Below are 13,577 nucleotides of genomic sequence, written 5' to 3'. Positions count from 1 at the left end.
CACAGAAAGGGCGGCATCCAAAAAGAGGCTCACAAAAGAGGAGGAGGAGGAGGGGGGGGGGGCACGGACAACAATACCGACTCAACACATTGACGCCCAGAGGCAGATACACCATTGCATCACACACACACACACACACACACGCGCAAAATCATTTTTGAAGTCGATGATGAAAGGCAGCAAAGGAGGGAGGGCTCATGGCGAATCACGGCAACTGCGCAGCAGAGCCATATACAGCGTCGCGTTCTGCTCAGGCATCCCAGTGGTCGCGCGCCTTGCACCGTCACTTCAATGGTGCTATTCACTCATCTTTTCACACCTTACAATTTTGCGCAGCTGCGGCTACGAAGCACCGGGGTCGCGCTCCCTACCGCGACTGCGGCCGCTGATCTCCACATAAGCAACGCGCTGCAGTCGCTCCACATACAAGGGGGCTGTAACATCCAAAGAGAAAATCTTTACGTGCTGACTCGCAATCGTCCAGCCCCAATCATTTAAAACATCACCGGTCCCGCCCGGTGCAAAAAGCGCTTCACGCCGCTGCTCTTCCTCGAACTCGCGTCGCGTCTGTGGGCCGTAAAAGACAGGTTGCCGTCTGGCTTGGGAAGCGGTAGCACTGCATTTGCGACACATTGTGGCATCAGCATCTCCGCTGAGGTGTTCTCCATTTGGTTTAGCCGGGGCTTGACCAAGCACCTCGTGAATGTAGGCAGCAGGAAACCCCAGTCGCTGCGCAATAGCGCGACGCACATCGTTCGTCGTGGCGGAGGAGGCCGCAGAACTAGAATTGCAAAAATCAAAAGAAGTGCAGTCTCGGCCCCCAAAGTCCCTGCCAGCTGCCCGATTCTTCCCTCCCTCGACAGCGCAGTTGGCGACGTTAGAGCCTCCCGTGATTCCACAGACCGCCATCGCTTCAAGTGTAGCTTCGTCTCGTGCGTCGGATGCCAGCATGCACAGACGCATTTTGCGCAAGGTTGCTTGCGGCTCTGCAGCAAATCGTTTCTCCGCCATCATTGACGGCGTCAGCGTGGCTGCACCTGGAGCACTAGTCGGGGGCGTGGGCACCGCTGTCGTTGGTGCGCCGCCAACCACAGCGGTCACCGACTGTGAAGCGTTCCGCCGTGTCACTCTCATGGGTGGGAACTGGTGGACCACCAACTGCATACCGCCTTGCAAAATATGAAAGGGCAGCGGCGGTGAGGCTGAGACGGCGTTGGTTTCGGTGGCCGCAGGTGTCGAGAGGGCAGCCTCAACTTGGGCTCCACTGGGTTCCAGGTGGTGCCGTCGTGGCCGCTCCTCCTCTTCTGTAGGGAGAGGCGGATATACAATAATCTGGTTCTGTCTCATGAAGCGGATTGGGTGAGTGCGGCCGCTGCTGCGGAAGCACACAACCCACATTCCCTCTAGAAGATCTTGCAAAGTGATCTTTGCTCGCTGCGCCTCGCGGCGAGACATGAAGAAGGCGAACTTCCACGAAACGGGGGCAAGTTGCTCCTCCTCGTCGTCGTCGTCGTCGTCCTCATCCTCTTCCTCGACCTCGTCTTCGTTAGTTAGTTGCATCGGCGCGCTGTCAGTGCTTGGTAGTGCAGCCCCACTGACACCGCTGTTTCCGAGGGCAACATCCGTGTGATGGCGCTCCAAAAGGTTTCGTGGGTGCGCAAGAGCTCTGGGCCCAAAGCCGTTGGTGTTGTCCACCGTGTCTGCAACTGGGCTGGCGGTATTTGTGGTGAGTCGAGAGGAACAGGGGTGTTCTTGGGAAGACACCATTCCATTTACGCGGCCGCGGAGCTCAGCGCTCGGGTTGGCCGTGGCGTTGAAGCTGGTGATGCGAGCGAGCTGTTGTAGCGGCGACGCGGGCATGCCCAGGGTCGCTGCTGCAACCGTGCTGAAGGGGTTCTCCAAAGAAGAGGGGAGGTGGTGAGGTGCCGGCGTGGCAGTGGGTGAGGCAGCCACGGGCAGCGCTGTCGCGACCCCACCATTGCCATTGAAGCCACCGCTGCCAGGCCCAATGAGAAAAATAGCTCGTGTTGCCGATACCGATGCCGCCTCGGAGAACTCTGGAGTTCCAGAATGCAATGCAACCGTAGAAGAAATGAGAGAGGTACCGGTGTGCTGAGCCGCTGCTGCAGCGGCGGGTCGCGTGCTCATCATCACTAAGCGACGCTGCCGCTGAGCTGCTGCTGCGAGAAGACGTGGGAGGTGCGCATGAGTTTGTCGCTCCAGCGTGTGAATGAGAACGCTCTTGGAGTGTGTAATCATCATCGCCTCTTCAATGGGCTCGTACCGCTTCGCCAGCGCTTTGACAAGACGTCGTTCCGCACGAATCGCTGGCCTACACAAGGATGACACTGATGCAGACAGAGATGTGCCAGGTGAGGTGTAGGGGCGACCTGTGCGGCGTACACGAGAAGGCGCGTCGCCACTGCTGCTACTGCTACTGCTACTGCTGCTGTCGCTTGTGATGCACTTCTTGTCTGCCTCACTGATAACGGCCCGGGCAGTGCTGGGCACAACCACTGCGCCCTCCTCAGCATCGTATCTGTCGTTCGCATCGTCAGATCGACCAGGATGAGAGTCGTCGTAACTTTTCCTGCGATGCTTTCCAGTGACGTCGCTCAACCTGCAGCGCTGATATGGGAGAGATGCAGCCGCATGGGCGTCTGCGCGCGTCCACCGCTCCTTTGTACTGTCAACCCCCAACTCGCAGTCAGCGCCGCCGTCGTCGTCGTCGTCGAGTGACGGAGGAGGGTGCGTGTGAGTACGACTTGAGGAGGAGGAGGAGGAGGGCGATGACGTGCCGGTTTCACTACCGTGGTGTTGACGATGCGAGTGGCGGCGACGCGCCTCAGTCCACATTGTAGTGTCACTGAGGGTGGACCGCCTCGCCGACCTGCTTCGGCTCCACCAGCTTTTTCGACCACCGGGGCAGCAGGGACAACGATGATGCCCATTCTCAGTCCTCCCCTCTCGATCAGTGTTGCCATCGGAAGCGGCGGAAGTGGCGTTGGGATCGCTGTACTCTTCTTCCCTGTCTTCGTCCTGACTTGTGTCAGTGCTCTCCTCGTCGGTGGTGTCGCTCAAGGAGCCAAAGGAGGGGGCCTCGAGCTCGTCCCACTCTCGCAGCGCCGCCTCATCTGCCAACTCATCCCCATCTGGCAGAGACGGCACCGCTCGCGTAATGCGCCCATCGCTGGGGGAGGCCCTCTGCTGATATTGCTGACGTTCCCGCTGTTGCATGCGGCGAAGTTGACGCTGACGAGCTTCAGGCGTCAACTGCCACCAGTACAACCCCTCCTCGCTTGGGCTTGTGCCGGGTAACGCCACCAGACAGGACGCGCCAGCAGTGGCTTGAGATGGCGCTACCTGCTGAGAGACTGAGCCCCCTTGCTGAACTATCGGCGCCGTCCTCTCAGCGATACCGCTGCCACTACTCAGTAAGGCGACAGTTTGTGCGACGGCAGCGCTAGTGGCGAGCGGCTCGTGCGAATGCTCTTCACTACCGCCAGGTTGGCAAGGATTATGTTGCACCTTGCTTTGGTTTTGAGACACGGCAGCTTCTGCGGCCCTCGCTGCAGGAGCCAACCGGGCACCAAGCTTAAAGGGAACCACAGAGGGCGCCAAGTGTTGCGCTTGGTGCACCGGGGTCGTGCTTTTGATAGCTTCATATGTCGCTGTCTGGTAAAAGTAGGTGTTGCCTCCGGCGCCGTTAGTGTGAGCAGCGCCCCTCAGCGAGGATGCGTAGGCATTTGTTATGTTCCCGTCACGATTAGCTTGTGCGGCAGCGGCTGCTGCGGCGGCATTGCGTTGCCGACGACGTCGTCGCCGCGAACTTTGCGTTACTTTGGTGCTGTGATGGTGTTGATGTGCAGAGCGGTGATGACGACTTTGACCACGGTGCGACTGGGAACGGTGCCTGCCGCCGCCGCCGCCGGTGGAGCGTGGGCCTCGGCTGCGGCCACGCCTCCGTCGACGCTGGCGAGCCGGTTTTCGCCGTTTTACGCTGTGGCTGCGGCGGTACCGGCTGCCTGGGGGCTTTGAGCGCTGACGGTGCTGCTGCTGTGGCGAGCCATCGCGCCGTCGATGACGACGCTGCCCGTGGGCAGGGGAAAGTGGTCTGTGAGAGGAAGAGCGGCGATGCCGCCTGCGGTGCCGAGAGCCGCTACGAGAGCGTACAGCGCACGCAGACGTGTCTGTCAGGTTTGCATTATTGTCCTGGTCGCCCTCTGCTGCTTTCTCCTCTGGCAGGCGAATGCACACTCGCCGCTGTCTTCTGTCGCCTGTCTCGCTACCCCTCATGCTTAGACGCTCGGTTGCCGACACCTCTTTGCTGACTGATACATTCGCTGAGCCTAGCGCCACCAAGAATTCAACGTTCTCCCTTTCGTGTTGGTCTGTCAAGGCTCGTGCGTGACTGCTTAGGGGGGGTGGCGACTGAGTCGAGCTATGCGTGGCACTGAGGCCCCTCTCGCCTGCGTAGGAGCCGCCTAGGAGCTGTCGGCTTTCGGGATGGTCAGTCCAGTTACGGTTCGATAAGTACGCCTGTTTGTGGCGTTTGCCGTTGCGAGTCGCTTCATCTCTAAACACCCCAGACGACGACGAAGTTTGTGATGAGGAGGAGGAGGAGTCGATCACTGACTTGCATGTATCCTCATCACCACGAAGGCGGTCACTGCGCTTGCGAAGGCTCCACGATGCCCTCGAAGTGTCAGTCACTTCCAGCCATGAAGAGAGTCGCCTCTGCCCTGCGGTTTCAGCCGGTCGTGTTGCGTGTGTTGACCGTCTCTCTGCTGCACTACTCAAGTTGCCGCTGCGCCGAGACGTCGATGCTGTGGTGGCGATGCTGTGCCTTGTGCCTCCATGACGGAGTCGGCTGCCTAACTTCTTGCGACGCCGGCTGCGGCTCTCCCTGTTTGCATCGCTACAGCTGTCGGTTCGCGTCGTGCTGCTCGCAGAGGTAGTCGCACTGCCCACCCTGTTCGTCAAACTCGCATGATACAGTGCTGAAATCCCGGTACCCGCTGCCGCGTTGGCCGCCGCCATCCACTGGGCGCGTTCGTGTTGCCGGCGGCGAATGAGCACCGTTGCACAGTCACACGTGGCAGACACATCTGATTCACCAAAGACGGTATTCTTTTCGCGCAAGAGGAGCATGTGCTGCTGCAGCGCCAGCACCTCTCGTTCCTCTTGGCGCGTCAAGGATTCCAGCGCACGCGTTTGTTGAATGAATGTTTGAAAGCCCTGCTTCCACATCCACGTACTCAAGCAGATATGACGCCATACGTTGCTGTCGGCGCTTGTGATGGCGGCATGCATGTGCAGACTCACTTCGAGCAGCGTGCAGCAGTCCACCTCTGTCAGAAAACCGCAAATGTGGAGATACACATCGCGCGGCAGCACATCGGTCAAGACACAGGTAGACGTGACTGGTGCAGGGGAGAGAGGCAGGAGGGAGGCGTTGTTGTCTTTGATCCCGCCCATGTCTTTCCACCTACCGGGGAAGCAGTTGCTGGAGGTTTTCCTTGATCCAGCCGTCGTGTCATCTCGCGATGTTGCGGATGAGGGGCTTCGACTGCTGCTTGCGTTGGGATAGGCCCTACGGAAAATCACGCGATGCTCATTCCATTGCCGCTTTGACGCACACCGTGACGTTTTCGAGCCTCTCGAAGCGGCAGACGATGCAGAGGGATACGTTGCTGACGCTGGCGCCCCGGGATGACGGCGGTTTCGGTGGAAGTTACGCCGCCGTGACCTCTGCGTTCTACAAGCGACCCTGCAGCTTGTGCTGCTGCAGCTCCCCGACGTGGTGTAGTGTGTGTCGGATGCACTGAAGGAGAGGCAGGACGAAGAGGGAGACGCGGAAACCACACGGCGCCTTCGGTACGGTGGCAGGGGTGCTAGGTGGCGCACACCATGGGGCTGTACAGCTGAAGTGGGACTCTTGTTACCCGTGCTTTGATGAATTGTTGGCGTCTGTCGCTGCACTGTACTACAAACGGCAGTAGAAACTTCTGTTACAGGTGAGTTTGGCCGCCTCAAGGGCGGCCTTCGCATGCCATCTTTCGCCTCCAAGTCTTCGGTTGTCAGCAGCGTGGGAGGGGCGGTGGTCACTGCATTCAGCCCGCCAGCAGCATCGCTGCCCGTCGAGGTGGATACAGAGACATGTGCCTCCTGTTTAGGATACGCGGTAGCGACAGGGGGAGGTGACGAGGGTCGATGGCGTGCACCACATTTCTGGTGTGGGTGCTCCCCTGAGAAGATACCTGAGGCTGCCTTGGGGGTGGCGCGTTGTGGCCAAATGCTTCGCCGCTGTGCGTGTGGCCCAGGCGAGCATCGACGGCTGCCTTGTCTGGGCGCTTGTTTCATCAGACTGGCGTGACTAGGAGAGCGGATTGGTGTGGCGAGGCTGCAGTGCGTTCTTGTATGCGGGCGTGCTGGGAGGCAGTGCCAGGGCAACGTCAAGGCAATGACGGCGGAGTGAGGATGCAATGCACCGCAAGTGAAACACACAAGCTGAAGAACAACAAATAATCGGTAGCAAATAATGTAGGGACTAGTGCCACTCGAAAAAAATAAAAGCTTTTATGCGAGGAGGCACTTTGTTTCAGTGTTTTATGTCCCTCTTCGGATGCTGTGAGAATTGTGGGAAAGTGTGAAAGGTATGTGCGACGGTCTGCTCCGTTCACGCTTTGACTTTGCGCCTCTCTGTATTAGCTGCGTCTGTGCCCCCTCCCTTCCTTTGCCCCCCTTGCTCGCACCTACTTTTTTTTTTGATGGGGGGGGGGGGGGAAGAGAGAGCAGGAGCTTGAAAAGGGACGTATAAACTGTGAAAACAAACACTTACAAGAGGTGAAAGTGGATGCTGCTGGGCGGACAACGCATCCGAAGAAGCAATGAGATTTGGGGGGAAGACGATGGGTTTCCTATGAAGACTAGACGAACGGGCAACATATATATACTCATCTACCTATATATACATATATATGTGTGTGTGTACATACATATTATGTATATGCATAAATAAATAACCATTCACGGCAGACACACGGGCCATGTAGTAAAGCGTAGTGCTATATGGTTATGTTATGCGTGTTCCGAGTGATACAAGACGAGGGGGGGGGTAGTTGGGGTGGACAACGGTGAAGGAAAGTGCAATAAGAGGTGCTCAAAATGGAGGCTGTGGCGCGCATCAAGTGAGTCGCAGACGAAGCATGACGGCACCGCCCGACTGGGAGAGCTGTCACGCCGACGGTAATGAAGAAAGAGGGGAGACCATGGGGATGAGGAGGCAAGACAAACCATTTTTTTTACTTGACCTTTTTTCCCTCGGGCATATTGATCAGAGCTCCCGATTCTCGCCCTCTACTCCCCTCCACCCTCTGCCTGAGCAGAGGGCTCATCGCGAGGTGCGAAGCTGCGGTAGAGATCCCTAGCTGATATGATTGACTTATTCATCTCAGTACAGCCTCTTCCGACCCGAACACAGGACCACTCAAATCTTCGGGCAATCACTCGGGTGCCTCCCCCCCCCCCCCCCACCCCCTCTCCCCTCCAGTAGGGGGCAAAGAAGCGAGAAGAAACAGATGTTCGAGTCACGTTGATCTTTCACTCATCCTGTGGATAACACAGATCTGCTCACTGCCGTGAAGATCACTCCAGCGAGACGCCCTTCACGACCAGACGGTCCGCATTCCAATGGCGAGAACGCACCGCGAACTCCTTGCGTTGTAGATACTGTGACCCCCCACTCTGATACCCCGTGCGGATGTGTTCCCTCGATGAGGTAAATGGAGGGCGGAGGGAGAGAAGCCGCAAAGCGGCTTAGATCGCCACCCTTATACGCCCTTTTTTTTTGCTCCTTCACCTCACCTATCATTTTTTTTTCCATTTTAGCCGTTGTTTTTTTGCAGAGAAAGAGCAACAGAGAGACAACAACACGCCCTCGTAGAGCTCGTCTATCACTCATCGCCTAGCTGTGGGCAGTCGGGGCCTTTACACCAAGTTTGTCTCTGCGAGGAAGGGAGCTCGTGCATGAGTGAGGAGAGAAGGGGAAGGAGGAGGAGGAGGAGGAGAGAGGGGGGAGGCACCAAAGGCACCAATCATCCATCATCCTCGCCGCGACGCATACCTCAAAGAGAGGAAAGTTTATAAAAAGGATTTCTTTCACTGTTGAGCGCACACGCATCATCCCTCACCCTCTCCCCCCCACCCGCCCCCCCCTCTTCTTTGCGTTTCTCCGTTGCGCTACAACCACGACACGCAACTTTTCATAGACGCCATAGATGAGATCCTTTTTTGATTGAAAGGATTGCAGGAAGAGAAAGGAAAAAGAGTAAGAGAAAGCGAGGAGGCGGGCCGGCGGGGCACATCAGTGTGGAGCGCAAACCGAGCAACCGAAACAGGACGGGAACAGATTTTCTTGCATGGGGGGATTCGTAGCTACGCTAAGACGTGCCAGCACATGTGCAACACGCTGATATCACCCCCACCCTGGTCAACGGCAGGAAAAAAAAAGGTCACCACGACCACACCGATAGACAAACCCACATGTAGTGTAGATGATGATAGAGCTACTGGTGACATCTTCTGGCGGGGGAAATGTCTCACAAGTACCTCTCATGTAAATTGTACTCCAGTTCATCGATAGCCGCTTCCTTGCCCTTCTTCTTGATCGTTTCCTGAGGCTCGTCGTCGTCGCTGGAGAAGAGGTCGTCGGTGTTCTGATTGTTAAGTAGGCGTTCCCTCCGGGCATTACGACGGGCCTCGCGGCGGCGCTCACGCTCTATGCGCTTCTCCTCCAACGCTACAATTTCTTCAGTGCGGCGCTTCTCCTTTTCTTTCTCCTCCTCCAAGAAGGCGGCACGTTGCTCATCGGTCATGCTATGCAGCTTTGCCTGATATGCAGCAAGCTCCTCAGCCTGGCGTCGTCTTGCCTCCTCAGCTCGGTGCTGCGCCCCCACCACGGCAGCCTGGCGTATTATCTTTTGTTTTGCCGGCGTCAGCTCAGATTCCATTTGCAACCACTCCTGGTCTTCGCTGTAGCGGAGTGTCGACCTCGTGGTGGTTTCCTCCGCAACCATGTCGTCCACCTGTTTCTGGTGGTCGCGCTGCTGTCGCTGGCGAGCCTCGGCCGCACGGCGCTGGGCCTCCTGGCGGGCCTGCTCCGCTTGCTTGTCTTCATTAGACTTGCCGCGCTCCTCCAGAATTCGCTGGATATCTTCCGGCGTCATACCAAGACGAAGCATGTCCTCCTCTGTCAGGACCTTCCGCTTCGACTCTTTCTTTGAACTGTTCTTTTTCGGCGCCATCTTCAGTTGCCTGTGCGATTTGCAATAAGTGTCAGGGACGCTACGGATCGTGGAAGTAGGGAGGGTTACGCTCCCACAACCCTGCAAGGCTGAGTTCAGTAGCGAATTGCAACGCACGGAAACCGCGTGCACGTGTGTGCCGGTGGGCAGATGGGGCGGCAATGTGACGATGTCTGCACAGTAACACAATCTCCAAAAAGAGGGTGTGCGTGTGTGTCTCAAGTACTCCTCCTCGATCCTCAACTTTTGGGGAACGCGCCGCGGTATAATCAGCCTAGAAACGGCTCTTCAGCTGGCATGAATTTCTTTCTTTGAGTGTGTGTGTGTGTGTGTGTGTACGTTTGCAAGGGGAGGGGGAAAAGGTTGTCGGCTCTGAAGAAAGCGACGATGACTTCTTCGACCCTGTGCGCCCGAATCGGAGACTGACAGACACAGACGACCAGGAGGGAAAGAGAACACATGCGAAGAGTTGTGAATTGCAGTCAGAGGATCAGGAGGTGGACCAGAGGGATGGGGGAGCACGAAAAGTGAGATCCAGCAAGGGCAGAGAGGAGGCGGGACACAGCTTTTCGGTGCCGTCTGCCACTGTGTTGCGTTTTCAGTCACGTGACCACTCTCACACCTTTGGCGGGGAAGCACATACATGCATACACATGTCCACACATGCGCTGGTGGTGAGGATGGGGGCATGGGTACAAAGGTTGTTTTTTCTCTTTTGTGCATGACATCTTCGACGCCCGTTGTGCCGCCACTCTCCACGAGGGCGGTGACGCCCACACTAGGCATAGGCAGCAGCGCGTGAGAGCCACTCACCACGTTTCTTTAAAGACCCAGTAGAGTACCTGCTGCCCTCCCCAGAGCCCCACTTGATTTGTTTACGTGGAATGTGGGAATGCCTGAAAGAAAAGTACTCGATGCAGATCCGCCTTCTGTCTTTTTTTTTTGTGTGTGTGGAGGGTGTAACGATACACAAGGACAACAAAAGAAGAGGTAGTCACCGATCCAACTCTCGGTTTTCCCAGTGGCCCTTCTTCCTCTGCCCTTTCGCTCATACAGAAATCGGTGCCTGCGCGCGCGGAGACTTAACCAAAAGGAAGCAGATTGCATAGATGGCCCTAACATACACCCACTGGCTGCTCCGGCGTCTGGTCACCGCGCCTGCTGTGTCACCAGCGAGTTGGAAGTGCACATCCCTCTCAGCCTCCTTACCGCGATCACTGAGATTTCTCTGGTGCCTTCTCCATCACTTTCCGCTGAGCGACACCCTCCTCAAAGTCAGCGACGAGAGCCGCATGCTTCGCTAATATGGCCTCCACGCACTGCCGGTACGCCGCCGCAGCCTCATAGCAGCGCTGGTAAGGAATTGAGAGCCACCTTTCGCCGGGGTCTGCGCTGGGGCCCTTGCTGTCACTAAGTGCTCCTGCCGGTGCTGTGGGCAACGTCGACGATGGTGTGTCGCTAGCCGTGGATTCCGAGGAAGACTGTAACCGTTGATAACACTGTAGGACCGTTGCGCGGCTCACTTCGCACGGTTTTGTTGTTATTTGAAACGGTGATGCAAGTCGTTGATGGAGCTGATCGATCATGTTTTGGCTTGATGAGTCTACCTTTTTGAACTCCGATACCGCAGCGACAAGATGCTGCTCATCGTCATACCCGTCACCCCGTGACTTCATAGCGGACTTGTGACTCGAGAACATCTTTTTTTGTTTCTACTTTGAGCACTCAAGACCAGAAAAGAGAGGAGAGGGGAGGGGGGGTGGGAGCTGTCGACCATCACAGAATAGAGAAACATGAGTGAACAATGGAAAGTGAGCCGAGGGGGCGGCAGAAAGGCTGTATCGTGGGTCATGTTCGATTCATGCATACAGATTAGGTCACAAACAAACGAAAAGAAAACTCAGGTGAGAATATCATGCACGCCCCTAGGTGGTTTACTTTGGAGGCCCTAATCCGTTTTTTTAGCCCACCAATTCTTCAGCCTTTTCTGCGGCTTCAACACTTCTGTTGCGCTTTTTTTTCTCCCCTCTTTCTTCTTTACCATGAAGAAATATGCAAGCCTGCAGACAAGCGAGAAAAATAGACTGTGGAGAAGAAACGAAAAAAAACAGAGGAAGACTCATGTACACTCCTCAGGCTAGCGACACACGAAAAAAAAATGTCTCGAGGTAGCAGCTGATCATTGGCTGTAGCGCGCTCCTTTTCGCATACGGCGCCGACGGCCCCGCAGTGCGGCACGCTCGGTTTTCGTCAACGCTGGGTCTGGTAGGTTAAATGCCCCACTCGGTGGTACTATGCTGTGGATGTCATTGTAGAAATACGGTATGACTTCTGGCGAGTACGGCGAGCGAGCCATGGGGCCTCGCAGTGGAAGACTGCGAGCCTCCCGCTTGTCGCGCTTCGACAGAGCGCGGCGGCTGGATCGAGACAGTGAGCCGTCTCTCTCACCGTGGGTCCTGCCACCCTCGTCGTCGCGACTGGCCCAGCCACCAAGATGGGGTGCTACAGAGGCTTCTTCCACCGCATGCGCGAAGCGCACCGCCTCTTGAAACTCTGGATCAAGCAGGGTCTCTCGTTTGATCCGCTCCATCCGTTCTAAAGAGCGTCGCAGCGAAGCATCCTTCTGCGCCACAGCATTCAAGAAGCGATTGGACGGGAAAAGGACACGGTCAAGCATCGCCGTGGAAATATCGACATTGCACGCTTCGGCCTTCACTGCACCCGTAGAGGGAGATTGTTTTTTCAGCGAAAGGTGCATGGCTCCTGACTCTTCGTACTCTTCGAGTTGACGAAGCTCTTCTTCGGTAACGCTCTCAAATTGACGTCCCCGCGCCTTCACAATCGTCGGTGCCAGGTCAATCGATGGCACATCACTGAGTTCCGTTTCTCGAATAGTATTTGTGATCTCTTCCAGGTGGTGTAACTGTTGCACATACTTGATCTTCTCGTCGAGAAGCAGATCAGGAGATGAATTCATCTCGGGAGTCAGTCGGGTGCCATTGCTTCCAGCGCTTCCTGACCCACAACTATTTTCTGCTGCTGAGGGCTCCCCCAAGGACTCAGAAAGCAAGGATGACAACGTCTCTGCATCAAGTATGTCGGTTTTCCAGAGAGCACGAATGTCCTCATCTGATAGTTCTTCTAGCACCGTCAGCCATGCGAGTCGCGACGCCGCACCTAAGTCATCCGCAGCTGTATCGTTAATATTCTCCTTGGAAATACCCTGGGGGGAATCAGATGCTTTCGTAAGCTTATCCATCTCCACTGCCCATTGTGCTTGCATGCGCTTCAGCACATCCAGCAAACGAGTCCTCTGCTCAGGTGATGACGAGAAGGCTAGCGCCATGTAACGCCGAGTATCAGCAACATTTTTGTTCTTCCGAAGAACGTCATCTGCATCCTTGAACCGTTTCTCTTGCAAAAGAAAGGAGCGCTGCGCAACCCCATCGACAACTTCTTTGCCGATACGAAAAGCATCATTTGGCTTGTTCAAACGCGAGTACTCGATCTGGATATGCTGAGTGAGAGAGTCGTTCTGTTTCCCCCCATTAGCTAGGTCGATTCCTATTCCAAGCGAGTCTTGCTCTTCTCGTTCTTTCAGCAGTTTCTCCCACTGCTGCTGCTCGGCGGCCTGTTTTTCCATCTCCATTTTAAGTCTATTCTCATTTCGCATGGCCGTCAACTCAGAGCGAATCTTGTCCAGCGACGTAGTGGCAGGTGCACCCACCATTCCACTGCTCCGAAGACTTGACACATCAGGGTTGGGTTGAGAAGATTCTTGATTCATGCTTTTCCAATCGACTTGAGCACAGTCATCAGCCTTTGACCCCTTGGTGGGTTCAGACAGCAATTGGCGTCGGCGGGCATGTCGTTTCGCAAAAGCAAGAAAGCTGGGAGAAGCACCATAAATGCAGTGTTCCAGTCGCCTCATTCGCCAAATAAGGAAAAAAAAACAGACAAGCCGCCTTCTGAATGTGTTAGAGAATCAAATTATCGGGCAATCTCGCGATAACCAGTGCTTTCGATCAAGGCGCCGAAATGTAGAGAAGTTGAAAAAAATATATATTTATATATTTGGAGAAACGGATGCGCCGCCATAGATGTTTTCCATTGGGGAACAGAAGAGAGGGAGTTATGGCAGAAGGGAAAAAAGACATGGGTGTGAAGAAATACTCTTCTGACCAAAGAGCAAGAAGCCTATGGAGAAGGCTAATATTGGACTGACATAGAAAATCTGCATATATATATACATATATATATGTGTGTGTGTGT

The 13,577-nt window shown here is 55.7% G+C and overlaps 4 protein-coding genes across 4 annotated transcripts; all 4 read right to left on the bottom strand.

The window, feature by feature from the left end:
* Positions 1-342: 342 nt before the first annotated feature.
* On the bottom strand, positions 343-6,363 carry JKF63_01086 (uncharacterized protein; the record flags this gene model as incomplete). Its single annotated transcript, XM_067897135.1, has 1 exon — positions 343-6,363. The coding sequence occupies one exon, from the start codon at positions 6,361-6,363 to the stop codon at positions 343-345; it is 6,021 nt and encodes a 2,006-aa protein (XP_067753292.1).
* Positions 6,364-8,600: 2,237 nt separating this feature from the next.
* JKF63_01085 (uncharacterized protein) lies at positions 8,601-9,305 on the bottom strand (the record flags this gene model as incomplete). Its single annotated transcript, XM_067897134.1, has 1 exon — positions 8,601-9,305. The coding sequence occupies one exon, from the start codon at positions 9,303-9,305 to the stop codon at positions 8,601-8,603; it is 705 nt and encodes a 234-aa protein (XP_067753291.1).
* Positions 9,306-10,519: 1,214 nt separating this feature from the next.
* Positions 10,520-11,005, bottom strand: JKF63_01084 (uncharacterized protein; the record flags this gene model as incomplete). Its single annotated transcript, XM_067897133.1, has 1 exon — positions 10,520-11,005. The coding sequence occupies one exon, from the start codon at positions 11,003-11,005 to the stop codon at positions 10,520-10,522; it is 486 nt and encodes a 161-aa protein (XP_067753290.1).
* Positions 11,006-11,484: 479 nt separating this feature from the next.
* Positions 11,485-13,236, bottom strand: JKF63_01083 (uncharacterized protein; the record flags this gene model as incomplete). Its single annotated transcript, XM_067897132.1, has 1 exon — positions 11,485-13,236. The coding sequence occupies one exon, from the start codon at positions 13,234-13,236 to the stop codon at positions 11,485-11,487; it is 1,752 nt and encodes a 583-aa protein (XP_067753289.1).
* Between the last annotated feature and the right edge of the window lie 341 nt (positions 13,237-13,577).

The sequence above is a fragment of the Porcisia hertigi genome, chromosome 35 (genome assembly GCF_017918235.1).
Source record: "Porcisia hertigi strain C119 chromosome 35, whole genome shotgun sequence".
Lineage (NCBI taxonomy): Eukaryota > Euglenozoa > Kinetoplastea > Trypanosomatida > Trypanosomatidae > Porcisia > Porcisia hertigi.
This window is presented reverse-complemented; position numbering and strand designations above follow the sequence as displayed.